Below are 23,528 nucleotides of genomic sequence, written 5' to 3'. Positions count from 1 at the left end.
TCAAACTTTTACTACCTTTCTTAAAAAACACAATCCCATTGCCACTCATCAGACAACCTAAAGAGACACGATGCCATGAAGTTCCCAACCCCTTCTACACTCTCTGTATCTACATCTGCATCTGCCCAACAGCTCTCCTTACCTAAGCTCCACTTATACATGGTTGATATCTTCTTTTTTCCCTTTATTTTATGTCCCATTGGACTACAGTTGATTAACAACGTTGTGTGAGTCTCGGGTGTACAGCAAAGTGCTTTAGTTATACATGTTACATACGTCTATTCTTTTTCACATCCTTTTCCTTTCTAGGTTGCTACGTAATACTGAGCAGAGTCCCCTGTGCTATACAGTAGGTCCTTGATGGTTATCCATTTTACATACAGTGGTGTGTTTATGTCAGCCCCAAACTCTCTTCCTCCCCACCTTTCCCCCTGGTAGCCATAAGTTTGCTCTCTAAATCTGTTTCTGTCATGGTGATTTTTTTCTAACTGCTCTCGATCCAATCCTACACGCCCTCCTCTCTCTTCTTCTCAGTGGGAACTACCATACATTATTCTGTCTTCTATTCCTCCCTCTCCCCCTTTGACTCTGTATTCATGTCCAGCTTTCACTTCTTTCCACTTCCCCTCCTTTTTTTTTTTTTTCCCCATATTTTATTTGTGGCTGTGCTGGGTCTTCATTTGGCACAGGCTTTTCTCTAGTTGCGGCGACTGAAGGCTTCTAATTGCTGTGTGTGGGCTTCTCAGTGGGTTGGCTCCTCTTGTTGTGGAGCAGGGGCTCTAGGGCACGCAAGCTTCAGCAGTTGCAGCTCCCGGCTCGAGACCACAGGCTCAACAGCTGTGGCGCATGGCCTTAGTTGCTCCGCAGCATGTGGGATCTTCCGGGATCAGGGATTGAACCCGTGTCTCCTGCATTGGCAGGCGGATTCTTTACCACTGAGCCACCAGGGAAGCCCCGTATGTCCCTTTCTACCAAACCCTTAAGAACAGACTATCTGGCCCTACTTTTTCACCACTGTTCATTCCACATTTCAGTCTCTAATTTCATCTGGGCTGTGGCATTTAACAGGTGATGAATATTACCTAAACTCTTGCTTCCTTTTTTTTTAACCTTCAGTCCTTATTCTCAAGTGTCCCTTTACCTACATACCCCTTAAATCTACATACTGGTGTTCCCTTGATATTCTTTTCACGCTTCACTCTCCCCAACAAGCTCATCTTCATTTACAGATTATACTACCACCTACCTGGCATGGACTCTGAAAGCAGTATTTCCATCTAGCCAACAGCCTACTGCTTACTGACAATCCCCATTTGAGTACTTATTCCATAGCCACCTTAATCGTAATCTCATGCGTCCAAACCTTAATATCAGCTCCCTGTACACTCCTTCGCCACTCTGTGTCCAGCCCTGAAGTCTCCTGGCAGGGTTTCCTATAAGGCCTCAAGGTACTCCCATCTGCGCAATCCAGAAACATAACCACAGAACCCCAACAAGTCTACTTCCTATCTCTCTCAATTCCATCTCCACTCTTCCATCTGTGCCTTGACTCAAGAGCTCTTTTCTCTCATTTTGATTATTCGAATGGCTCTCTATCTATATAGTCTTCTACCCCTAATTTCTCTCTTCTCCCATATCCACTCTTCACACAGCTGTCAAGATAATCTTTCTAATGTGAATATGACAGTCTGACTACTTTCCTACCTAATTTGGGCCAACAGTTCCTTACCTCCTATCGCTTAAAGTCCAAACTCCTTAACTGACAAAATGAGGCCTTTATGATCTGTGCCCTACCATTCTCAAGATCCATATTCTTGTGCACCCTAATACTCTTTGTCCCAACTTTCTACCTTAAATCCAACCAAAATGAAGCTACCTGCACTCTTCTAGTTTCTGTGAACCTGGAATGTCTTTCTCTAACTCTAAGGAAAAGTACCTTTTACCACTACTAAAATATTTCTTTTTGTGAAATAGCCACTGCTATCTCAAAGCAAAGTGGAAAATCCTTTTCTGCACTTCTGCACATAAGATAAATTTTTGCTATATCAGTTATCATATAACTTTACATCTATCTTCTTCTCTACAAAAGAGACTGCCACATAGTCAGGGCTCAATAAGTGCTTGTTAAATTAGCAAGTAAAGGAACTAACAAGAGTACAGAATGTCCGAAAAGTTTAAAACACAACAAAAGCTGTTTCCTCTTTTGCTTTTGTAAGTTGACTCATCGGTTGACTAGGGGGAAATGACGTATAGCTAAGAAGAGCTACACAGGGTACAGAAATGATTAGAGGGTACCTGTGGTTACACACCTTCCCTTAGGCTGCAGCATTTCGATACTGCAAAGTAACAGTCACTCTCCAATGAACGACACTTACCCTATTGAGTCAACTTGTTATGTAGCAAGAATATTAACTAGGAAAAAAATAAGCTATAATTTATCTCTGTCAGATTTGGATTTAGATGTTAAGAAACACTTCTTTCATCTCAAGCAATAATTAAATTAATGAAATATTTATTACCAAGTAACTAACCATTAATATGGCAAACATCTTCCTTGGTCCAGGCCAAAAGGGCAGGTATACACTGAGCAATGAATTCTTTCTTGTCTTCTTTTGACAAAAATGGACAGAGACTTTGAATAGTATGCATATTGCCTTCTGTTAGTGGAAAAAAACTGTTTAAAGAGGGGGAAAAAAAGGTGTGAATTATATTTATCCTAAATATTTAGTTATTTCAGAAAATTCCTCTTATTCATACAATTTAAAAAGACTAAAATTTCCACTATATAAAATAACTGAGTAGAAAAAGAATAAAAGAAACTATGAAAGAGGTTGACACTTGCTGATTCTGTTTGATGAAACTGTGGACAATTATTTTTTTCTGCTTCTCTTTTTCATGTTTCTGATTTTCAAAAAATAAGTATATATATCTTTCCCCAAAGATGATTTTTAAAAATTATACACACAGTACATGCTTATGCTGTCATTAAGAGCCAACTGATTCAATTTAAAGAGGACCAGTTACATATTGCTCATATGAAATGATACTCATATATATGCATATATATACTTGGGTTTTATGTATCTAAATTTTATATTACCTGATACTTATATACTTTCTAGACCACTTTACAGCAGAACATATAGGTACAAAGTATTCTATTTTAAAACTACATATCTAAATAAAAAACAAAACCAAAATATTTCATACAATCATAATTTAACTATTTTTCTATTAGTGAACATTTAGGATTTTTCCATCAAATTTTTGCTCTTACAAATAACACTATAATAACTGTCCTTGAACAAGTACTATTATGTATATGTACAAACACCTCTTTAGGCTAGATTCCTGGAAGCAGAACTTCAAAATCAAAGGATCTGCATGTATTATATTTTGATAATCTCAAGTTTTTCTTCAAAGAAGAATAAATTCACATTTTCACCAAAAATGTACAAGTTTGACTTTTCTGCTGCACACCTAATAATCCTTTTTAATTCCTGGCAATAAGGTAGATAAACTATATACTCCTTTGTATTTGTCATTATTAACAAAGCAAATCCTTTCCTATTCCACATTTCATAAATGAATTACCTTTGACTATTTCATCTACGAATTACCTGTTCAAGTCCTTGACACATTCTTCAGTTTGACTAATTACTAGAAGCTATTTATATTATGAACATTAATTCTTTTTAATTAACAAGTATTTTCCTTTATTTTTCCACCTATCCTTTATACTGTATTTTTATCATACAGAAATTTTCTTTTTTAACTGTGGCAAAATATGTAAAATTATGTAAAATTTACCATACTATTTTAATTAAAAAAAAATTTTTTTTTGGTCATGCTGTGCAGCATGAGGGATCAGTTCCCTGACCAGGGGTAGAACACATGCCTCCTGCATTGGAAGCATGGAGTCTTAACCACTGGACCATCAGGGAAGTCCCCCAGATTAACTACTTTTAAGTCTATAGTTCAGTGATGTTAAGTTCATTCACACTGTTGTGCAACCAACCTCCAGAACTTTTTCATTTTACAAACTGAAACTCTGTCCATTAAATAAGAACTCCCCATCTTCCTTCCATTCAGTCCCTGACAACCACCATTTGACTTTCCGTCTCTATGAATATGCCTAAATACCTCATATAAGTGGAATCACACAGTATTTGTCTTTTCGTGACTGCTTTATTTCACTTAGCATAATGTCCTCAAGGTTCACCCACATTTCAGTATGTCAAAATTTCCTTCCTTTTTAAGGCAGAATAATACTTCATTATAACGCATACATTTTTGTTTATCCATTCATCTGTTGATGGACACAAAGGTTTTTGTTTTACAAAGTCAGGTACCTACTATTTCTTCTATGGATTCTGGATTTGTGCTATGCTTAAGATCTTCCCTGTGCCAAGGCTATACAGTTTCTTATTTTCCCAAAAACTTTTATAAGATTTAATTTTCATCTGGACCTTACTTTAATGTATAATGTAAGGGAGTGGGTCTCACTTTTTTTTTCAAACATAGGTCCAATTTTCCTATCTCATTCATCTGAAAGACCACCTGTATCAAAAACTAAATTTTCATTTATGCATGCATTGGTTTTTGGACTCCATACTTTGATCCAAGGATACATTTATTCACCAATTTCATACTGCTTAATCACTGCGTTGGTAGGGCAAGTCCTTTTCACTTTTCTCTTTCATAAATTTCCTAGCTATTCTTGAGCATTTTTTCCTTTAAATGCATACCATGTTTAGAAGACTTTGTGAAGTTTTTCAAAAATTGCTGCTGAAATTTTGACTAACATTACACTGAAATTAGATACAACAATTTTTACAATTTATCTTCCCACTTTGTTTTGTGATCTTTATTTAAGTTTTACAATTGTAATTTTTCATTAAATTTATTTCTAAATATTTACAGTTTTGTTGTCAATGTAAAAAGAATCTCTTTTTTCCTATGGCATTTTTAAATTGATTATAACTGGTGAATAAGAAAGATACTGACTTTTGTATGTCAAGTATATATCCATCTCACTTGTAATTAGTTCCGGCAGTTCTTTAGTTAATTCCCTATGACTCATGTAAACAGGAAAAATTTTTAATTATGCTGAATATCAAAAGATCATATGCTGTATGACTCCATTTATATAACATTCCTAAAATGGTAAAAATTATAGAAAGAATAGATTACTGGTTGCCAGAGAGGAAGAGAATGGCAGGAGGGCAGGTGGCTGTGGCAAGAAAGGGTACCACAAGGGATCTTTATGATACAACTATTCTGTGTCTTGGAATGTGGTGGTAACACGTGTGTGCTCTGATCTACAGAGCACACACATGGGTGCAAGTTAACCCAGTCAATGAACTACATCAATGTCATTTCTTGGTTGTGAAATTGCATGAAAGTTATTCAAAATGGCACCATTTGGAAGAAACTAAGTGAAAGGTACACAGAATCTCTTTGTGTTTCTTATAATTGCATGTAAACCTATAATCCACATTAACTGAACTCAAAACAGTAAATTTCAAAAAGTTAAGACTTAAAAATCAAAATTTAGCTTACAATTTTACTGTGCCAGAACATATATATATATATATATATACACACACACACACACGTATATGTATATATATACATACACACACACACACATGTATAAACATATATATAGTTTCCAAATTCTTTTTGATAAATCTGTAAATTCAAAATGCCTCTTGGTAAATTTCAGGTAAGTGTTTAATCTGAATGCTCAACTTCTCTAATATAATCAACTCTAGTAAATCTCTAGTATGTCCAACCTCACTATTTCTTTGCCTTAGGAATATATTTATTGTCTTTTTAGAATTCACTTCAGTGGGATGATCGTTCTTTTGAAGAGTAAGTAACTTTCCTTATCACTTCCCTTTAGCTAAATAAAGGGATAGAAGGATGTTAGAGAGAGGGGAAAAGATTCTACCCGATAGATTTCTGAGTAAAAGAGAATAAGCTATCAAATGCTAATTATTTAAAGCACATATTAAATTCTTCAACAAAATGTTTTAAGGTTAAAAACACCTATTAAAAAAGTATGGGTCCTCAACCTAAAATGATTGGAACTGTTTTATACTCTTTAAGTCTCATATTTTTTCATTTAATTTCCTCATGTCCTAAAATTTGTTTTCCTGATTCATTACACACTGTTTGTTAGTCAAGGGTTGGCAGAGTGACCAATCATAATAAATTTCAAAGTAAAAGTATTTAAAATAAAAATACCCTTCTTTTCTCCTATAATGCTGTTTTACTTCATCAGATGAAACACTTCGGGAAAGGATCAACTTAGCAATAATAAGAGACCAAAGGGTGCCGTTTTTCCTGGATCTAAAAAAGAAAACAAACATTCTGTTTTGAAAGTATACTTAATGTTTTGACACAGTTGCTTGCCTGGAGTCCTTTTACAGAACTAAATAAAACACCTTGTCAGGGTATCAATTCACACAGTACTTTTGCACGTAAATAACTGCCGTTACCAAAAGGACTGGCAACTTAGGCTTCTGAAACTCCTTTACTGAGCTCTCACCAAGGCAATCCCAAAGCCCCTTCATCCCAAAAGGGGAAAGGACCTTAAGGATTAAGCTGGAGCATCAGAAGCTGCAGCCGGAAAGAGGACAGAGAAGACCCAGAGGAGACCAAGGATTGCTGAAGCTGAGGAACCAAGGAGGGCATTAACATCCACTGAGGAAAGTTCTGCGAGTCAAGTAAGGGTAGGGGGACTGGAGAGGAAGACCTGTTCAGTCTGAGGCCTCTGATACTGCAAAGCATACGAAAAATACTACAGGCAAATGTAAAACTCTTCAGGAGAAAGCAGTTCAACAGGATAATTTCAACCAACTAAACATCAGACCACTATAACCTCTACAATTCTTCATACCTATTTCCTCATCGAGGGGCAAGGGTTTTGTGGTTATGATATTAAGCCAAACCTGCAGGAAATAACATACAAGATAAAAGGCTAAATTTTACCTTGGAAATTTTAAGTGGAAGGATGGGTCACATATGACAAATTAAAACAACTTCTACAGGACTCTCTTTCACTGTCATCTGCCCCTTGCATCATATTCATGGATTTAATAACACAGGCAAAGTACAAATATCTCCCAGAGGAAGAAATCAAGTACTTAGTACCCATGAAGTATTTATCATTAACAACTGGGATTAATTTACAACAACCCTCTGATTCAAAGATTAGCATGAAGTGGGCTTACATTTTACACACACAAAACCATAAACTAGCAAAATACTCATGAAATAGAAATTGAAAAGAGGTTCCCACCTGTCAAATAACAGCTGCAGAAGGCCGGAAGTATTACCAAGTCCACGTAAGTTATCATACGTGATATTCATTTTCTGAAGCATTTCACAAAATCCAGTTAGGAAAATAGGTGGATTGTCTAATTCTTCATACCACTGCAATGAATAGAGCAGTTCTGCAACTAACAGAATGGACAGCACATTATCGGGTGCACTTTGTGAACGGCACTTCCAGTTCCCCTCACTTGTCTCCTGTTCTCTAACACCGCTGTGCCCACCAATTCTAAAACATCCATGAACTGATTTCCAGCTCCTTGATATACAATTATAATGAAAACTGACCGTATCGGATACAAAATACCACTCCTCTCCCAAACCTTACTTGGTCCCTTTTCTGGCGAGTTAAGAAAGTGACAGGAACCGAAGTTATCAGAGATGCTACAAGAATCTCCCTACTGTTTTTGCCACAAATGGTAAGAAGCTGCATCCAGGATAAACAACTACAGGACCCAAGACCTGAGAAGTTCAAGTCAATGTGTTAAGGAAGAGAGCATGACACAGCACACAGGGAAGGGCCTCGGTGACAGGCCAGTCTGGATTCAGAAGAGCTGCATACACTGTTATCAACCAGGATACGATAAATCTACCTCAGGGGACTGCTGCGAGAATGGCTGAGTCTCACGAAATCTGGCCATACCACAGGTTCTTAATACACAATCAGTCACAACTCTCCAGGTATGGATTTTGGAGTCGAGAGACTTGAAACCTGGTTCAAAATCTAACCCCGTCCCTTGAAAGCTCCAGATTAAGAAAAACAACAAAAATTATTACCCTAATTCCCAGTGTTGTTTTTGGACAAATTCACTGAGTAAACAGCAGGCTAAGCTCCTTGACCTTAACTGCAGGTGGAGCTGGCTCACCGTAAAAGGTGTTTCCAGCTTTTTTTCATAGGCATATATTCTCTTCTGCTAGCAACCATACTCCACTGAGGGCTTACAACCAAGCCTGACACAGGAATTATTCAAGTCCTCCACCTTTCAAATTATTTTGTACAGGTCACAAGGCTACCTACAATGCTATACCATTTCCTAGAATGGGGGGGATTTTCCAAATCCTTTTGAAATTCAACATCTGAATGACCACTTGCTGGGGAAAAAATTATAGCCGTATACAAAAGGACTGATCCAAAAATTAACTGAAAAAAAATTAACTGAAAATTCAGAATCCCTGATGAAACACAAGACTTGTTTAACCATTTTCCTCAGGGTTATGTGCTACAGGGTCTGCTTTTATTGATGTCATGCCAGCTAAAGTAACTGTGGTGGTGGTTTACTCGCTAGTCATGTCCGACTCTTTGCAACCCCATGGGCTGCAGCCTGCCAGGCTCCTCTGTCCATGGGATTTTCCAGGAAGAATACTGGAGTGAGTTGCCATTTCCTTCTCTAGGGGATCTTCCCCACCCACAGATCAAACCTGGGTCTCCCATATTGCAGGCAGATTCTGTACCGACTGAGCCACCAAATTCTGCTCTACTGATAACAAGACTATAGCAAGATTTTTTGGTATGAGTCTATCTGATTTGCAATTTAACATTCATCTCTTGAAAGGCCTCAATTTCTCATCACTAAAATAATTAAAAGGAGCTGAAGATTTTTCATTCTTTAAAAATTTAAAGTATAATCAAAATTATTTCAAAATTTTAATTAATTTTAATTAAATTCAAGATTTTAATTAATTTTAACTTATTCAAGACTTACATGTATTTATCTGAATGTTCATATATACTTACTTATTTTGTCAAGTTCATTATTTTCTAGGACTGTTTCCTTTTTCAGTGCAACTACTATCATTTTACTCAATAATGCTGAAGTACACAAATGGCTGGGAAGTTTCTTTGTATCTTGCTCTTTAAAATCTGTTTTGAAACCCTCATAATTCAAACTCAATCTTCCTTCTAAAAGAGGCCTATGCAACCACTGTAAAAAAAAAAAAAAAAAAAAAAAACCTTAAATTATATACAAAATCATTCAACAGTCTAAATTATTTACTACCTACACAATTAAGGCAGGGAACAACGATGAAGTTAGTAGACTATCTTCAAAATGTTCTTAGAATAATTTCAAAAAGGAAGCTATTGCTAGTTTACTAGTAAAAGCACAGAAGCCTAGAAATTCAGTTTCTACTAGCAGAAATTATCAACATGTGTATTTTAGGGTACCTTCAGGACAGAACTATATCCTATTCGCTGTCAACTGTCGTGTCAACTGCTGTCTTGTAAAGATCAAATATCCAATATATGAGCATTCAAAGGCAGAAAGGGAAAGTAAGATACACATTTCATTTACATTTTCTCTTTCCCAGAATAAAATTAAAATATTTAAGCCTGCATGAAATACAAACTTCAGGAATGATATAAGCACTCTCCAATATCAAACATACCTGTACGGGAAGAGACTGTCTCATTTTTTCCCATTCACTGTTGTCTGGCATTACGCTTCCAATATAAGTTCCTAGGAGATTAGCATCTTTACTCTCTAGAAGCGCATTTAGCAAATCATCAACAGCAGACAAAAGCACCTGAAGACTGAAAATAAAGCAAGGAACTTAACTGCTGTAGTTATGCTACAACCAATCTGAACACCCGGGTAAACATTAAATACCCTATCAGATAACAGTTTACCTGAGCAAAAAGACAAATAAAAATAAAGGTAAGTGACACCTCCACCCTCCTCTCGTGAATGACACACAATCGAATAGGGGATTTCATCCAACATTCATAATTTGAAATTAAGTGCTGTTTCTATTTCAGAATGCAGGAGACCTATTTCAGGTCAGGTATTTCTGAAATACAGATATTTCATTTCATGAAAAGAGCATGATACTCAGAGAAAGATTTAACCCAACCATGGCAGCTCTGGACGTGTTCTCTTAATTTTCATTTTTTTATATATTTGTGGATTTAAGTACGAGATGTGAAAAACACCTGCAATTTCAATTACTTACAACAGTGTCTATCAGACCCCCCCCAAGAAACCAACAATGAAGGACAATCAGTGTCTGTGGTGGCCATGAGAAGTTACAGAGTCACAGTCCACACCAGTGCAAGCCCAGAACAGAAAGCTATCACATCAGTGACCATAAGCCAGGAGTTCAGCAGGTAAGCGAAAACAAATCATTCTTCAATTACTTGAGTTCAAAAGGATGTTCATTAAAACAAATCCTTTTGGAAAAACCTATTTGGATCTTCTCTTAGAATCCTATAGGTTTCTTATGTAACAAGTCATTTTTCAAAGGCACTCACACTAATGATGAAAACTTATTTAAGGACAATGATCAGTTATTAAAGAGATATTCTGCAAATGAGCATCAAAAAAAGGTTACCTTGTGACATCCAAAGTTGAAGACTGAACTTGGTTCTTCAGCCACAGAGCAGATAAACGTAGGAAGGTGCTCTGTTTAAATGTGTCACCAGTTCGATGAACCAATAAATTCACACCAGAGAGCCAAGTATTTTTCAGTTTACTGATGATAAAGTCTAAAATCAAGATGTCAACAGTAATTTGTTGTCCCTCTAAACTAACTATAAGCAATACAAAATGCTTTAAAGCACTCACTGCAGATCTGAGATTTTTAAGGTACCATTAAGAAAGCATAAAACTATTATTTGCTTGTCAAAACAAAATAACTATGTCATAAATATGTGATGATACAAGCTAGTTCATGCCATACAAATGTAAAAACGGTAAGAACCTCAATTTCATTTTAATATATACCAAGATTGAATGTTTCTAACTATGAAGAGAATGAGATATTAATATATCCCTTTATGAATATGGAAACTGAGGCATCAAGAAATTTAAAACTTGCCAGAGATACTGAGTGAAGGGCTAAGGACTAATTCATCTATCACAGCTGCTTCTAAACGGTTCCCTCAACATCAAGTCAGAACTTGAGAGAAAAGGTCTACATTCATCTTGGTTTAGAAACTTGGGTTTCTAAAGCTCAAAATGTTTTAAGATTTGTAGCCCTTTACTTGAAATGCTTTCAACTCGCAAACACATTATTATTCAATTAATAAAGCCTGGGCACTTACACTATGAAGGTCAGAGCCGGAGAATCCCAACAAAACATTTGAGCAGTAGGCTATTACCTGGCAAATGTGTTTTTTCTTTGCTCTCAGCACATAACTGAAAGAGAGTTAATAATAAATCTTCAGATGATGGCATTAGCAAGCATCCTTTCGCTGAGCTGAAATAGTTATAGGCCACATCACAGATAAAAGACACTGATGAGTCATTATTTTCAGCTTCTGACAATTTCTTTGCTTTGGATAAAGTTTCATGAAGTTTAACAATAATTCTTTCAACATAAACTTCTCCAATCAAGTAATCTAGAGAAAAAAATTCAGACAGACAAAATAAATAATATGAACAGTGAATTTTCTTTTTTTCAACTTTCGTTTTTCATTTTTCAATCGGTGTATTTTAATACTTTACTTTGGGTTAACATTCCACCTTGTCTTTCCATGTGTTTTTTAAAAAACACATCGTTGTTTTAAAAAACAAGGTGTTTATGTATTAGATAGAATAAAAGTACATCAATAAATCAATCTGTTCCATCACACATAAAAGCCTTCACATAAAAGTTTTAAATTAAGGCAAAAAGACAAAATTAGAGTGAACAGTTAAATTCAAATCCCTTTAAAATATAAAAGTAAAAGCATTAAACATCTCAAATCATGTTACAAAGGAGAAAGGGACGTCAGAGGACAGATGGTTGGATGGCATCCCTGACTCAACGGACATGAGCTTGAGCAAACTCCTGCAGATGGGGAAGGACAGGGAAGCCTGGCGTGCTGCAGTCCACAGGGTGCAAAGAGCCGGGCACAACTGAGCGACTGAACAACAACAGGGTGTTTACAAGATTAAGGTATCTGAATGAACTAAATCCTGCTGTTCTCAACTAATACTATGCTAACTAAAAACATGGAATCCCCCAAAAAAGGTGAAAAAGAATGACTCCCTTCCTACTGAAAAAACAAGCCATACTTTACCTACCGTTTTTAACATGTTGGGATAACACCATGCTTAAAAGAGTCCATCTTTCTGAGAAGTAAGGTTCAGAAGATACTGTGGATTCCAAGTCTTTGTTACAAAGATGCTCTGCCAAGGTTACCAATTTCTCTCCAAGGATATCTCCTTTGAGCCAAGGTGTTACTAAAGCATGATTATCTGAACTAGAGCATGCCTAAAACCATAAAAATTGTACCAAAGATTAGGATAAAGATTAAAAAAACAAAGTGTACCTGCCCAAAATATTACCTGCAACTTAGTACCTCCCTTCATCAGCATGGCCCCAACTTTATCCCCCACTCCTCCTCCTCAAGTGCTTAACAAAGCTGGTATCTTCCCTACTCCCCACTAAGTCTCGCTTATGTACACTTCCATGCTTTGTTCATGCTAGCTTCTCAACCATAAATATTCCCTCTCTCTTTTATTTATCAAAATTACATCCATTACTATATTCAGTATAAATCCCACCTGCTTTGTGAAGTCTCCCATAACAGCCCATACTCATCATTGCTTTTCTCTGAATTTCTAGAGCAAATAATGTTTCATGTGTGTATGTCTTGTTTCCAATGAAACTGTAAGTTCCTTGAGAGCAGAGACTGTCTTAAACTTCTTTGATACCTGCTATCAACACTGTAGATATGTTCAACGAATAGTGAATGGATGAACTTTAAAGACAGATTTTAAAATGCTTTACAAATATTAAACTGTTGTTCATTAATTTTGTTAAAATTAAAGAATAATTAACATATAATAGCGGCAAATTACTTCAATATGAACAATGGGACTTATTATTTGCCCAAATTTTATGAAATAGTTACTGAGGCCAGATATCTGACAGCAACTGGTTTATTTTCAGGGGGTGAGGAAGGCAAGGAAAAAAACTGTAAATCCACCCCCAAAAGCATGGTGATCCATGTTCCCAGAGCTTCTTTTGGTATAAGGGCTGAGAAGAAAGGAATTTGCAACCTGGTTCATTTCAAAGCAATCTGGAAAAAAAAAATCCAAATGCAGATTGGGTAGTGTCTGAAAAATTATTTTATCTCCTTATTTAAAATATTGTAGGTAACAAGAGCTTTTATTTTAGCCCAAGCTTTATCACTATTCTGGCTTTATGACCTTATACAAAGCTCTTGACCTATTTCTTAATTTAAAGCCGGACCTATTTCTTAATTTAAAGCCGGACCTATTTCTTAATTTAAAAAATAAACATTAACTTAGAAAATCTCTAAGGTCCTTTCCAGTTACAAAATTCAGGTTTGTTTTTAAAGAAGCTGGCTTTAGGATTCTGCTCATAACGTATGAGATTGCATAAAAACATAAGAAAAACTAGAATTTAGATGGGTATTAATATTGGCTTTCCTAAGATAGCTTACCAAATAAAACCAATCTATAGAATTCTATAGAATCCAGAAAGTAAAATCCTGAATAAAAAGTCTCTCAGGTTATCAAGACATGAAGTCCAACTTCTCAATGTTTTAACACTTTCACAGAAAGAATCTGACCAGAGGATAGGGAAGCTAGTCAGGCATGGAAGTACAGAGGCTAACACTGGCTATGAACTCCCAAACCCTGCCCAAGCCTTCCAAACAGAGACATCTGAACTATGTGGCAGGTACCTCCCTAAGTTGGAAACAGATGTATCAATCTTCTCTTATCAAATTATTAACTACTTTTGCTCTGATTTTAGACTTATCCAGAAGCTTTATCATAATTTGGTTTTTCATGTCGCCTACCTATAGGGAAAGAGATAATGGATAAAGTAATTCAAATGGTGTGCCTAATAAATTAGATTTCTCATTGAAAAAGAGTAAATCAACACTCAGTGTTTATTTTGTACAAAATAAACTGTTGGAGGAAATGGGGAGTTTTTGCTTAATGGGTATAGAGTTTCAATGTTGCAAGGTGAAAAAGTACTAGAGATTAGTTGCACAATAACGTAAATATTAACACTTAACACTTCTAATATTCACTTAATATTAACACAACACTTCTAACACTACTAAACTGTACTTAGAAATGGTTAAAGATGATACAGTTTATGTGTTTTTTTACCGTAACTTTAAAAGACAGGAAAAAAGAAAAATTTTCATAAACTAGAGTTATGTATGTAAATTTTTAAAATAATGTAAAAATGCTTTTAAAAAAGGAAAACTTTTAGGTAACTCGTCATAATATTTCTTTGGTTGGAAACTGTTACATCATATAATTTACAACTTCATTAGGAAAGAATACTTAAGTCATTTAGAAAATTTTCTAAATTGTTATGTTCCTTGACTTCTTTTTATTATTCTCATCACTCATTTTCTTCCTTAGTCAAATGGCAATTAAATAAAAGTGGGAAGACTTTAGTTTGCCTGTATAGTACTCTAGGGCAAAACAAAATTTATTGGTGCGTTCTACTTAAAGCTAGAAACACTCAATCCATCTCTACAGACGAAAAAATAACTAGGGTAACAGAGAAAACCTTAGCTTAAAATATAAACTAAGATAAAAGATAAAGCATTTAACTCTTCCTTTGTTACCCACTAGGGAAGAAACATTAGATTTTCAGGAATCTGTTCATTCTTCCCTAATATTCCTAACCAGAAAAATAATTCTATAGAAAGGTGAACACCGTTAAGTCTTCCCAAAATATGAGAAGAAAGTTACAATAATAAGCAAGTTCTTTAACAGAGACACCTGATCACATACTAGTACATGAATATGGCTGTAGTTTTTTTTTTTTTTTCCCCCCCTACACCTATAAATACAGAAAAAGGAGAGTATTTCTAAGGTACCTTTTCAATGATCTGAAGAATAGAGTTCCATTTCAGCTCTACCTAAAAGAAGAAAAAGAGAAACAATCTGCTAGAACAAACAGTAACTGGTAAAACTTTTTACAAGTAAAGTTGAGTGTGGAATCACTACAAAACTAAAATGCTTTTTAGCTAGTCCGACTTTAAAGACTCCAAGAACCTACCCTTTCATTACCAAGTTTTTATCATCCTGTCTCACATACTTCGTAATCCCAATCAAGAGTATACTGTCCGCAAACTGACATTCATAGTCAAGAAACGATTCTAAATAACCCCCATCCGGGTCTCATTCTACTCACACGTTATCAGTGCGCCAGTGTAAACCACTACAGTTTTTAAAGAGAACAGGGCTTCCCAGGTGACTCGGTGGTAAAGAATCCACCTGCCAAAGCAGGAGACAAGGGTTCCCTCCCATCTAGGAGGATTCCACACGCCGTGGAGCAACGAAGCCCTTGCACCACAACTACTGAGCCTGTGCTCTAGAGCCTGGGAGCCACAACTGTTGGGCCCGTGAGCCGCAGCTACTGAGGCCCGAGTGCCTAGAGCCTGTGCTCCTCAAGAGAAGCCGCTGCAGTGAGAAGCCCGCGCGCCACCAGAGAGTAGCCCCCACTCGCCGCAACTAGAGAGAAGTCCGCGCAGCAATGAAGACCCAGCGCAGCCAAAAATAAATAAATAGAATTATTTTTTTTTAAGGTACAGAGCAGTAATACCTCAATAAGATCATCCAGAATAGCTTTTCTTTCCACATTACTATCACAGCAACAGAGGGCACTGTACAGAATGTCCACCAAGAAACCGGCATCCTTCCTTTGATCTTCATTTAGCCAACCTGTTATTTTCTGGTATAGAAATTGTACCGCGGGATTTTTTTGTACAAGTTTGGCTATTTCAAGAGGCTTGCCTTTGACAGTGCTCTGTTTTTCATCACCTAGCAGCACTTTAAACACTTGGGTTGACGAGAACGAGTTGAGCAGGGTGGAAAGAAACCTGAGATGTTGCTCCGACTTTTGTTCATTGACGTAATTAATGCTCATCTCTGCCAGTTTACAGACTAAGTCTTCCAAAGGTTTTTTCCTCAGCGGGGATATAAGGTCGGAGCAACTCGGAGAGACAGAAGGTTCAGCCATTAACTCAGAGCCTTCACTGTTCTCTCCCTCTGAGGAGACACATTTCTCATTCTCCTTATTATTTTCAGGCATCTCATCAGCAAATCTAACCTTACCAACTTTTTTTTTATTCAATTTCAAGGAGCTCTTCGGCTTTTGAAGGACCTGCAATAGGTTAGAAACACCCAAAACTGACTTAACATCGGCTTCTGGCTCATTGATTTTCTCAACACAGATCTCTGATAGTTTTTCCCAGAAATTCAGCAGCACTTTCTCCAAGTTGCGAGCTGTTTTATCATCTTTTTCCAAATCGGCTCTGGCTTCCCAGGAACTTAAAGTTTCTGCCAAATGGTTAAATAGCTGCCCATCTTGCAACTTTGGGTCTTTGAGAACTGCATCAATAAAAGGAATCAACTGAAAGAGAGGGCAGAAATATAAAAGTTCACTTTTCAGGAGAAATAAAATGTGAACCTTATTTGTAAAGCATTATAAATTTTCTTATTTAATAACTGAAAAACATGATTTTCCCCCCAAACTCTGACAAGAGTTAAGTTGAACTGGAAAATAATTTTCACATCAAAGAGCCTAATGATTTCACTGTTTCTCCTGTGAATTATTTTTTATAATATAACTGACCAAGATTATTAGTCATCAACAAGTAATACAGTTTTCTTTGTATCTTCTGAATTTACTCAAGTTTTTTGCTTTTTTCTAAACCAATATGAAAGAAATATAGGACCCACAGAATTCAGAATGCTTTCTCTTAAATTACAAAGGTAAGGAGAATTAAATATTTGAGATCAACTAGAACAGTAATCAATTTCCTGCCTTAAGGAACCTTATTCCAGAACCCGCTCTTATCACTAGTCCTAAAAGCTAAGCACAATTATTCACAAAAGGATAGATGTACTATATATTTTTGAAGGAACAAGATGATTATTATATAACTTAAAACACAAAAGACTGAAAATCAAATCTTCTAAATTGTTTTGCATTTCAACTCTCTAAAACAGGGTTTGCACAACCAGAGAATAAAACTAGCCCTTAGACATGATGGTATTATGCTAGTAACTATACAGAAATTTTTATTTATCTGGTCAGTGATACACATTACTGTATAAAAATTTGCAAATCATAAAAATGAAATCTTTACAAGGAAGGCTAATTAAAAAAATGACAGAAACACACACAATGAGTTTGATTCTTTACACATAGTGTGCAAAGGCACTGATGAGTTTCACAATATAAATACCTGATCATTGACGAGCATCTCTTCTATCTCTTCCTCCCCTAAGTTTTGTTGCATTATAAAACGTAAGCATTCAAAAAAAGCAGATATCACTGCTGAGCACTCTGAAAAGCTGGTTTTGGTTTTTTCTGTTGATAGCCTAAGAAATAATAAATACGTGTGGCTTATTCTTTCATGAAAAAGAAAATAAGCAATCCAAAAACACCAAACTAAAGACATGGAAAACAATTTCTAAAATTTCTAAAAAATAAAATTCTTAAATGAAAAACTAAGGCCAACCAAAATATAGCCCAAGTAGAATATAAACTTGAACTGAAAAAAAGCATATTTTCTATTCATGAACCAACCCACCTGCAAATTTCAAAGAGAAGACTTAACCAAATAAAGATAGTAGTATTGTGGAAAAAAAAGTTTAATCATGAATAAAACTGGGTATCTTTTACTAATTTCAATAAATACACTGAAATGACATTTTAAGTGTGAGTTTAAAGAGCTATTATATTTAAGTTAATGGAAAACCCGTCACCGGTTGATTTTCTGCATTTGGGCATTTGTATTTACCAATATACAAAAAAACGGGTCATTGACAAAGAGCCTATTCCACCTAAAGGGTCTTACAATACTTTACCTCACTTTCTGCTATAGTCTATCACTGAAGACTTGAAAGCATCACAAAAAAGAATCCCAACTGTAACTGTCTGAAAACTTTAGAAGTGTTTAATGAACAGCAAACAGTTTGAGAAAATTTAAGTATGACAATAACTACGTCATTCTATCCATTTATAAAAATAAGAAAAAAAAATCTATTTGGCTTTAAAGGTCAAGAATTTAAATTCCTTGGGCTTCCCTGGTGGCTCAGTGGTAAAGAATCTACCTGTCAATGCAGGAGACACAAGTTCGATCCCTGATCCGGGAAGATCCCACATGTCGCAGAGCCATTAGCTTGTACGCCACAACTACTGAGCCTACGTGCTACAACTGCTGAAGCTGGTGCTCCCGAGACCCACGCTCCGCAAGGAGCAAAGCCACTGCAATAGGAAACCCATGCACCACGACTAGAGAGTAGCCCCCACAACTAGAGAAAAACCCGAGCAGCAATGAAGACCCAGCACAGCCAAAACTAACTACATAAATACAATTATTTAAAAAAAACAGACACACACACAAAACTTAAATTTCTTACCCTGCAACTAGGGAGGTGAGAAAATTCTTGAAGAAATCCAACTTTGGATCTGTAATGGACTGAGGGAGTTTGCTGATGAAGGGCAGAAGATAAGGATATATGACAGTAGCCAGACCCCGACCTCCTTCACGAACCACAGCTGACAGCTTGGGAAACACACTTTTTTTTGCATTTACATGAAGCCAACAGTCCTTACCAAATTAAAAAAAAAAAGGTTATAATAGTAATTAGATATCATAAACAGAGAGAAAAGACAGAGAGACTCTCAAAAATAAAATTCAAGTATTTTACCTAAAGGGGGTAAATAAAATCTGTCACTACAAACTAAAAATTTGAAATTATAAGAAATTTAACAAAAAACAAAAAGAAATTTATTATATATGATAATGAGGTATCCAACATGCTTCCAGAACAATATGGATCAAAAATAATTATTTAACTTGAAAGATTCCTAAAAAAGCTGCTTTCTAAACAAGGTAAGGAAAAAAAAAGCTGCTTTCTAAAAGTGACAGCAATTGTTGTTGTTTAATCTCTAAGTTGTGTCCAACTCTTGCGACCCCATGGACTGTCGCACAACAGGCTGCCCCGTCCTTCACTATCTCCTAGAGTCTTAAATGTAAGATTCAGATATGTTGACGTCGTTAAACCGTATAAGAATTGATATTGACTAAACTAAAAGTAAAATAAAAACTCTATTTCATTTTATAGTCAAGATTTATACCAAGTTTTGGATTAAAGTATTTGATGTCCAAGAAAGCATTTTTCTAGCAAGTTTTAAAAATTATAACCTGATAGGCTCTCTTGCATGGTATGTAAGGCTTCTAAAACACAATTAAAGGAACTTCCCCGGTGGTCCAGTGGCTAAGGCTCCATCTCCCGATGCCAAGGACCCAGGGTCCCCTCCCTGGTCAGGGGACTAGATCCCTTAGAGGCAACTAAGAGTTCACGTGCCTCAACTCAAGATCCCAACTAAAAGACCTCACATGCTGCAGCTGAAGATCCTGCGTGCACAACAAAGGTCAAAGATCCTGCATGCTGCAACCAAGACCCAGCGCAGCCAAATAACTATATGAAAAAAAAATACAGTTAAGAAGACAAGTATTCCCAGATATACTAAACGTACCTCTCTTACTTACCTCCACAGTTGTAAGTGTATAAAGTACAGCTTCCCAGAGAGCTGGGCATACAATGGGGTCACTGTCATCGATGCTAAGAAGAACAGATGGGCTCACTTTGGATGCTTCATCTTTCATCAACTGTGGAATACGCTGGCACAAAGCAGAAACCAACTCAAAATAGGCTGAGCGGATCTGAAAGAAAAAGTGGAAGCTGACTTAAAGTCTAGTAAAGGTATGACAAAAAATTTTTTTATTTATGGCCAAGGCAGGTAGGTTATTTATACTAACCTTCCATATATAAAACTAAAAGGGTTAGAAAAAACTTTTTAAGAATCTTAACATTAAAAAAAAAACTTAAGGACACCACATGGCTGAAAAGACATTAGGATTTACCAAGCCAAAAGTGAAGGCACAAAGAATTCAACTTTCTTCTTCATTGGCTCAAGCAAATAGAAATCTTCTCCAGTCTCAGAAGCCTTCATCTGGGGACTCATATCCTATGAATATACTAGTCAGCACAAAGTTGAATACAGCCAAACAAAAAATAAGATACTATGAGCCACTATGAGCAGAAACAAAAGATAATACAGAGACCTGAGACTTTAAAGTTTAGAATTATCTGTCAGTTATAAACTTCATATCAACAACCTTTGTTACATTTAAAGAAACAAAAGTTTAAAGAAATTTGAAGGGAAAAGGATCTTAGAAAAAGCACAGCAGATCTGGAAAAGAACCAAGTACAATTTCTAAACTAAAAGTAAATACACAAATAAATAAGAGCACAATTCATAGTTTAAGAGCATCATGCCACCACCACTTCTATTCAACACAGTACTGAGAACATAACAAATACAGAGGAAAAAAGGGGGTGGGGGCAAGAACTGGAAAGTAACCCAAGTTACTATCTATAATCATAGCAAAATAACAGGCTATAAAAATATTTAGAAAAAGAATTTAAAGGCAAGAGTTGCTGGATACAAAATTAACAAAAGCACAGCATTCCTATACAACAGTAGAAACAAAAAAGAATGTGGAATTAAAAAAAAATTCACAATAGTAACAAAAACCACATTCAGTATGCAGCATATTATAAAATATTATTCCAGGATCCCAAGGACCTTATATAGCCTAAAGAATTCTGAAAAAGAAGAGCAAAGTTGGAGGGTTTCAAGACTTACCATAAAACAATAATAAGAGTATGGTACTGGTATAAAGACAGGCATAAGATGTAATCGGAGAAGAGCCCAAAATTAAAATCCCACACATATGTTCAATTTAGTTTTGACAAAGAAGTCAGGGCTAGGGTAGGGGGAAGCAGGGAGTTACTAGTCTTTCAACAAATAGATACCTATACACAAAAATAAATTTGACTCTCACCTTTATGCCTATATAAAAATTAACTCTAAATGGACCTAAACTATAAAACTTCTAGAATAAAATATTAAAAAATCTTTGTAACTTTCAAGTAGACAAAGATTTCTTAGATAAGACATCAAAAGTATGAAGTGTAAAAGAAAAAAAATTGATAAAAGGACTTCAAAATCATCTACTCTACAAAAACCATGAAAAAAGTGAAAAGGCAAGCTATATACCAGAAGAAAACATTCATGATGTTTTATCTGACATAATACTTGCATACAGGATAAATAAAGCACATTCATAACTCAAAAATAAAGACCAAAAACCCAACCTACAAATAGGCAAAAGTGGAATAGTGAAATTGATACGTTGATCTTCCTGCAAAGAACAACTACAGACTGAACCAGACCCAAAAACTATCTGAGGTCTCCGGAGACTGAAATACACATTTTAGAGGAGGTGACATGACTTGGAGGAAGCAGTCCACACATACTGAGTTCCCATTTTGTTCAGCTTTGCCCTGAAGGTGGTACAGTCACCAGCACAGAGGCACAGCTGCCTGAATCCTTCTGGGTGGAGGAACTGAAGGAACTAGGAAAAGGAGCCCAGGGCAAACAAGACGCCAAGAGAGTGGCAGGGAACTGCAGAGAGAAGACAACCCCCTCATTCTGTGTTTAAACAGCCTGAATCTACAGCTGACGCTTGAACCACGCCCAGTGCAGGCATGAGTTTGCTGTTGAGTCTGACCAAGTTGATTGCCCACTAACACAAATGTATCAACACCCTTTGGAGCAATGTAAAATAATCCAGTCTCCAAAACATAATATTCAAGGCTATAATCTGAATATTTATATCCAAGATAAATCTAACATCACTCAACATACAAAAGCCCAGAAAATGTGATCCCATCTCAAAGCATAAGATAATTAACTGATGTCAATCCCAAGATGATCCCGATGTTATTATCAGACAGGGACTTTAAAGCAGCTATTATAACTATACTCAGCAAGGTAAAGGAAACTCTAACAATGAACGGAAAAACACGAGATAAATGTCATTATACATCTGTCCAAACCTACAGAACACACAGCATCAACATGAACCTTAATGTAAATTATAGATTCTGGATAATAGGTTCATCAGTTGTGGGAAAAAAAAAAACAAAGGTTTCACTCTGGTAAGGGGATGTTGATAACGGGGGAAACTATGTATGTGAGGGTCAGGAGGTATATTTGAAATATCTGCACTTTTCCCTCAAGTTTGCTGTGAACCTAAAACTGCACTTTAAAAAGTATAAAATTTCATCAAAGAAACAGAACATACAAAAATCAAGTAGAAATTTTAGGTATAAAAGATACAACATATTAAATTTAAAATGAGCAAAAGGGTTAAAGAGACACCTCAAAAAAAAAAAAAAGGTGGGGGCGGGAATTCCCTGGCAGTCCAGTGGTAAGGACACAGCACTTTCACCGCAGGGGCCTGGGTTTGATCTCTGGTTATAGAACTAAGATTCTGCTTTCCCACCTGCCACATGATATGGCCAAAAAAAAAAAAAAAAATACAATGGCCAATAAGCACATTAAAAGATGTTCAATATCATTAGCCCTGAGGGGCAAATTAAAACCACAATGAAAAGTCTCTACTCCAGAGGTCAGCAAACATTTTCTTTAAAGAGCTAGAAAAGAAACATTTAAAACTGAGCAAACCATGTGGTCTCTGTTACTACTTTGCTCTGCCATGGTAGCATAAAGCAGCCACAAACAATACAAAAATGATTCACAAAAACAGGTCAGCTGTACCAGATTTTGATCCATGAGCTGTAAGTTGCTGATCCCCGATCCCACATCTGAGAGAATGACTTAAAATAATGGACAATATCAAAGTAAGGAGATAGAACTAAAAACCTCATACACTGCTGATTAGAGTGGAAACAGTACAACTACTTTGAAATACTGATACAAACAACAACAAAGAATCTTCAAAACATTATGCTGAGCAAAAGAAGCCAGATAGAGGGAACTCCCTGTGGTACAGTGGTTAGGAACCAAGTGCTCAGTGCCAAGGGCTCAGGTTCAATCCCTGGTCGGGGGGACTAAAATCCAACAAGCTGTGTGGCATGGTCAAAAAACCCCCAGCCAAATACAAAGTAATAAATAAATATTTAAAAAAAAGTTTTTAAAGTGAGAAAGGACTTCATAAGGCAAAACCAGTGGTTTTGATTACATCGAAATTAGTATTTTTAAATAAAAGAGGAAACATGAAAGGTAACAGAATGGGAGATAATTTACAATGCCTGAAAGTGACAAAAGGACCAATACTGAAAATATACAAGGAACTCCTGTAGAATAAGAAAAAGAGA

The 23,528-nt window shown here is 36.1% G+C and overlaps 1 protein-coding gene across 3 annotated transcripts in view; it reads right to left on the bottom strand.

Moving 5' to 3' along the window:
* Positions 1-23,528, bottom strand: part of LTN1 (listerin E3 ubiquitin protein ligase 1) — a 59,058-nt gene that overhangs the window by 23,248 nt on the left and 12,282 nt on the right. For 2 of the 3 annotated variants that reach the window (XM_027542424.1, XM_027542497.1), the window contains 13 exons: positions 19,829-20,002; positions 18,693-18,883; positions 17,513-17,648; positions 15,865-16,674; positions 15,137-15,178; positions 12,345-12,534; positions 11,438-11,677; positions 10,669-10,822; positions 9,727-9,871; positions 9,077-9,263; positions 7,310-7,469; positions 6,253-6,357; positions 2,532-2,674 (listed from right to left, as the gene is read on the bottom strand). In XM_027542424.1, coding sequence (XP_027398225.1) covers positions 2,532-2,674; positions 6,253-6,357; positions 7,310-7,469; positions 9,077-9,263; positions 9,727-9,871; positions 10,669-10,822; positions 11,438-11,677; positions 12,345-12,534; positions 15,137-15,178; positions 15,865-16,674; positions 17,513-17,648; positions 18,693-18,883; positions 19,829-20,002 — 2,677 coding nt within the window. Of the gene's footprint in view, positions 1-2,531; positions 2,675-6,252; positions 6,358-7,309; positions 7,470-9,076; positions 9,264-9,726; positions 9,872-10,668; positions 10,823-11,437; positions 11,678-12,344; positions 12,535-15,136; positions 15,179-15,864; positions 16,675-17,512; positions 17,649-18,692; positions 18,884-19,828; positions 20,003-20,203; positions 20,527-23,528 lie in introns of those variants that run through there. The other variant, XM_027542582.1, reaches the window with a different exon arrangement.

The sequence above is a fragment of the Bos indicus x Bos taurus genome, chromosome 1 (assembly GCF_003369695.1).
Source record: "Bos indicus x Bos taurus breed Angus x Brahman F1 hybrid chromosome 1, Bos_hybrid_MaternalHap_v2.0, whole genome shotgun sequence".
Lineage (NCBI taxonomy): Eukaryota > Metazoa > Chordata > Mammalia > Artiodactyla > Bovidae > Bos > Bos indicus x Bos taurus.
Note: the sequence above shows the minus strand (reverse complement) of the source record. Positions and strands in the feature narration are given on the sequence as shown.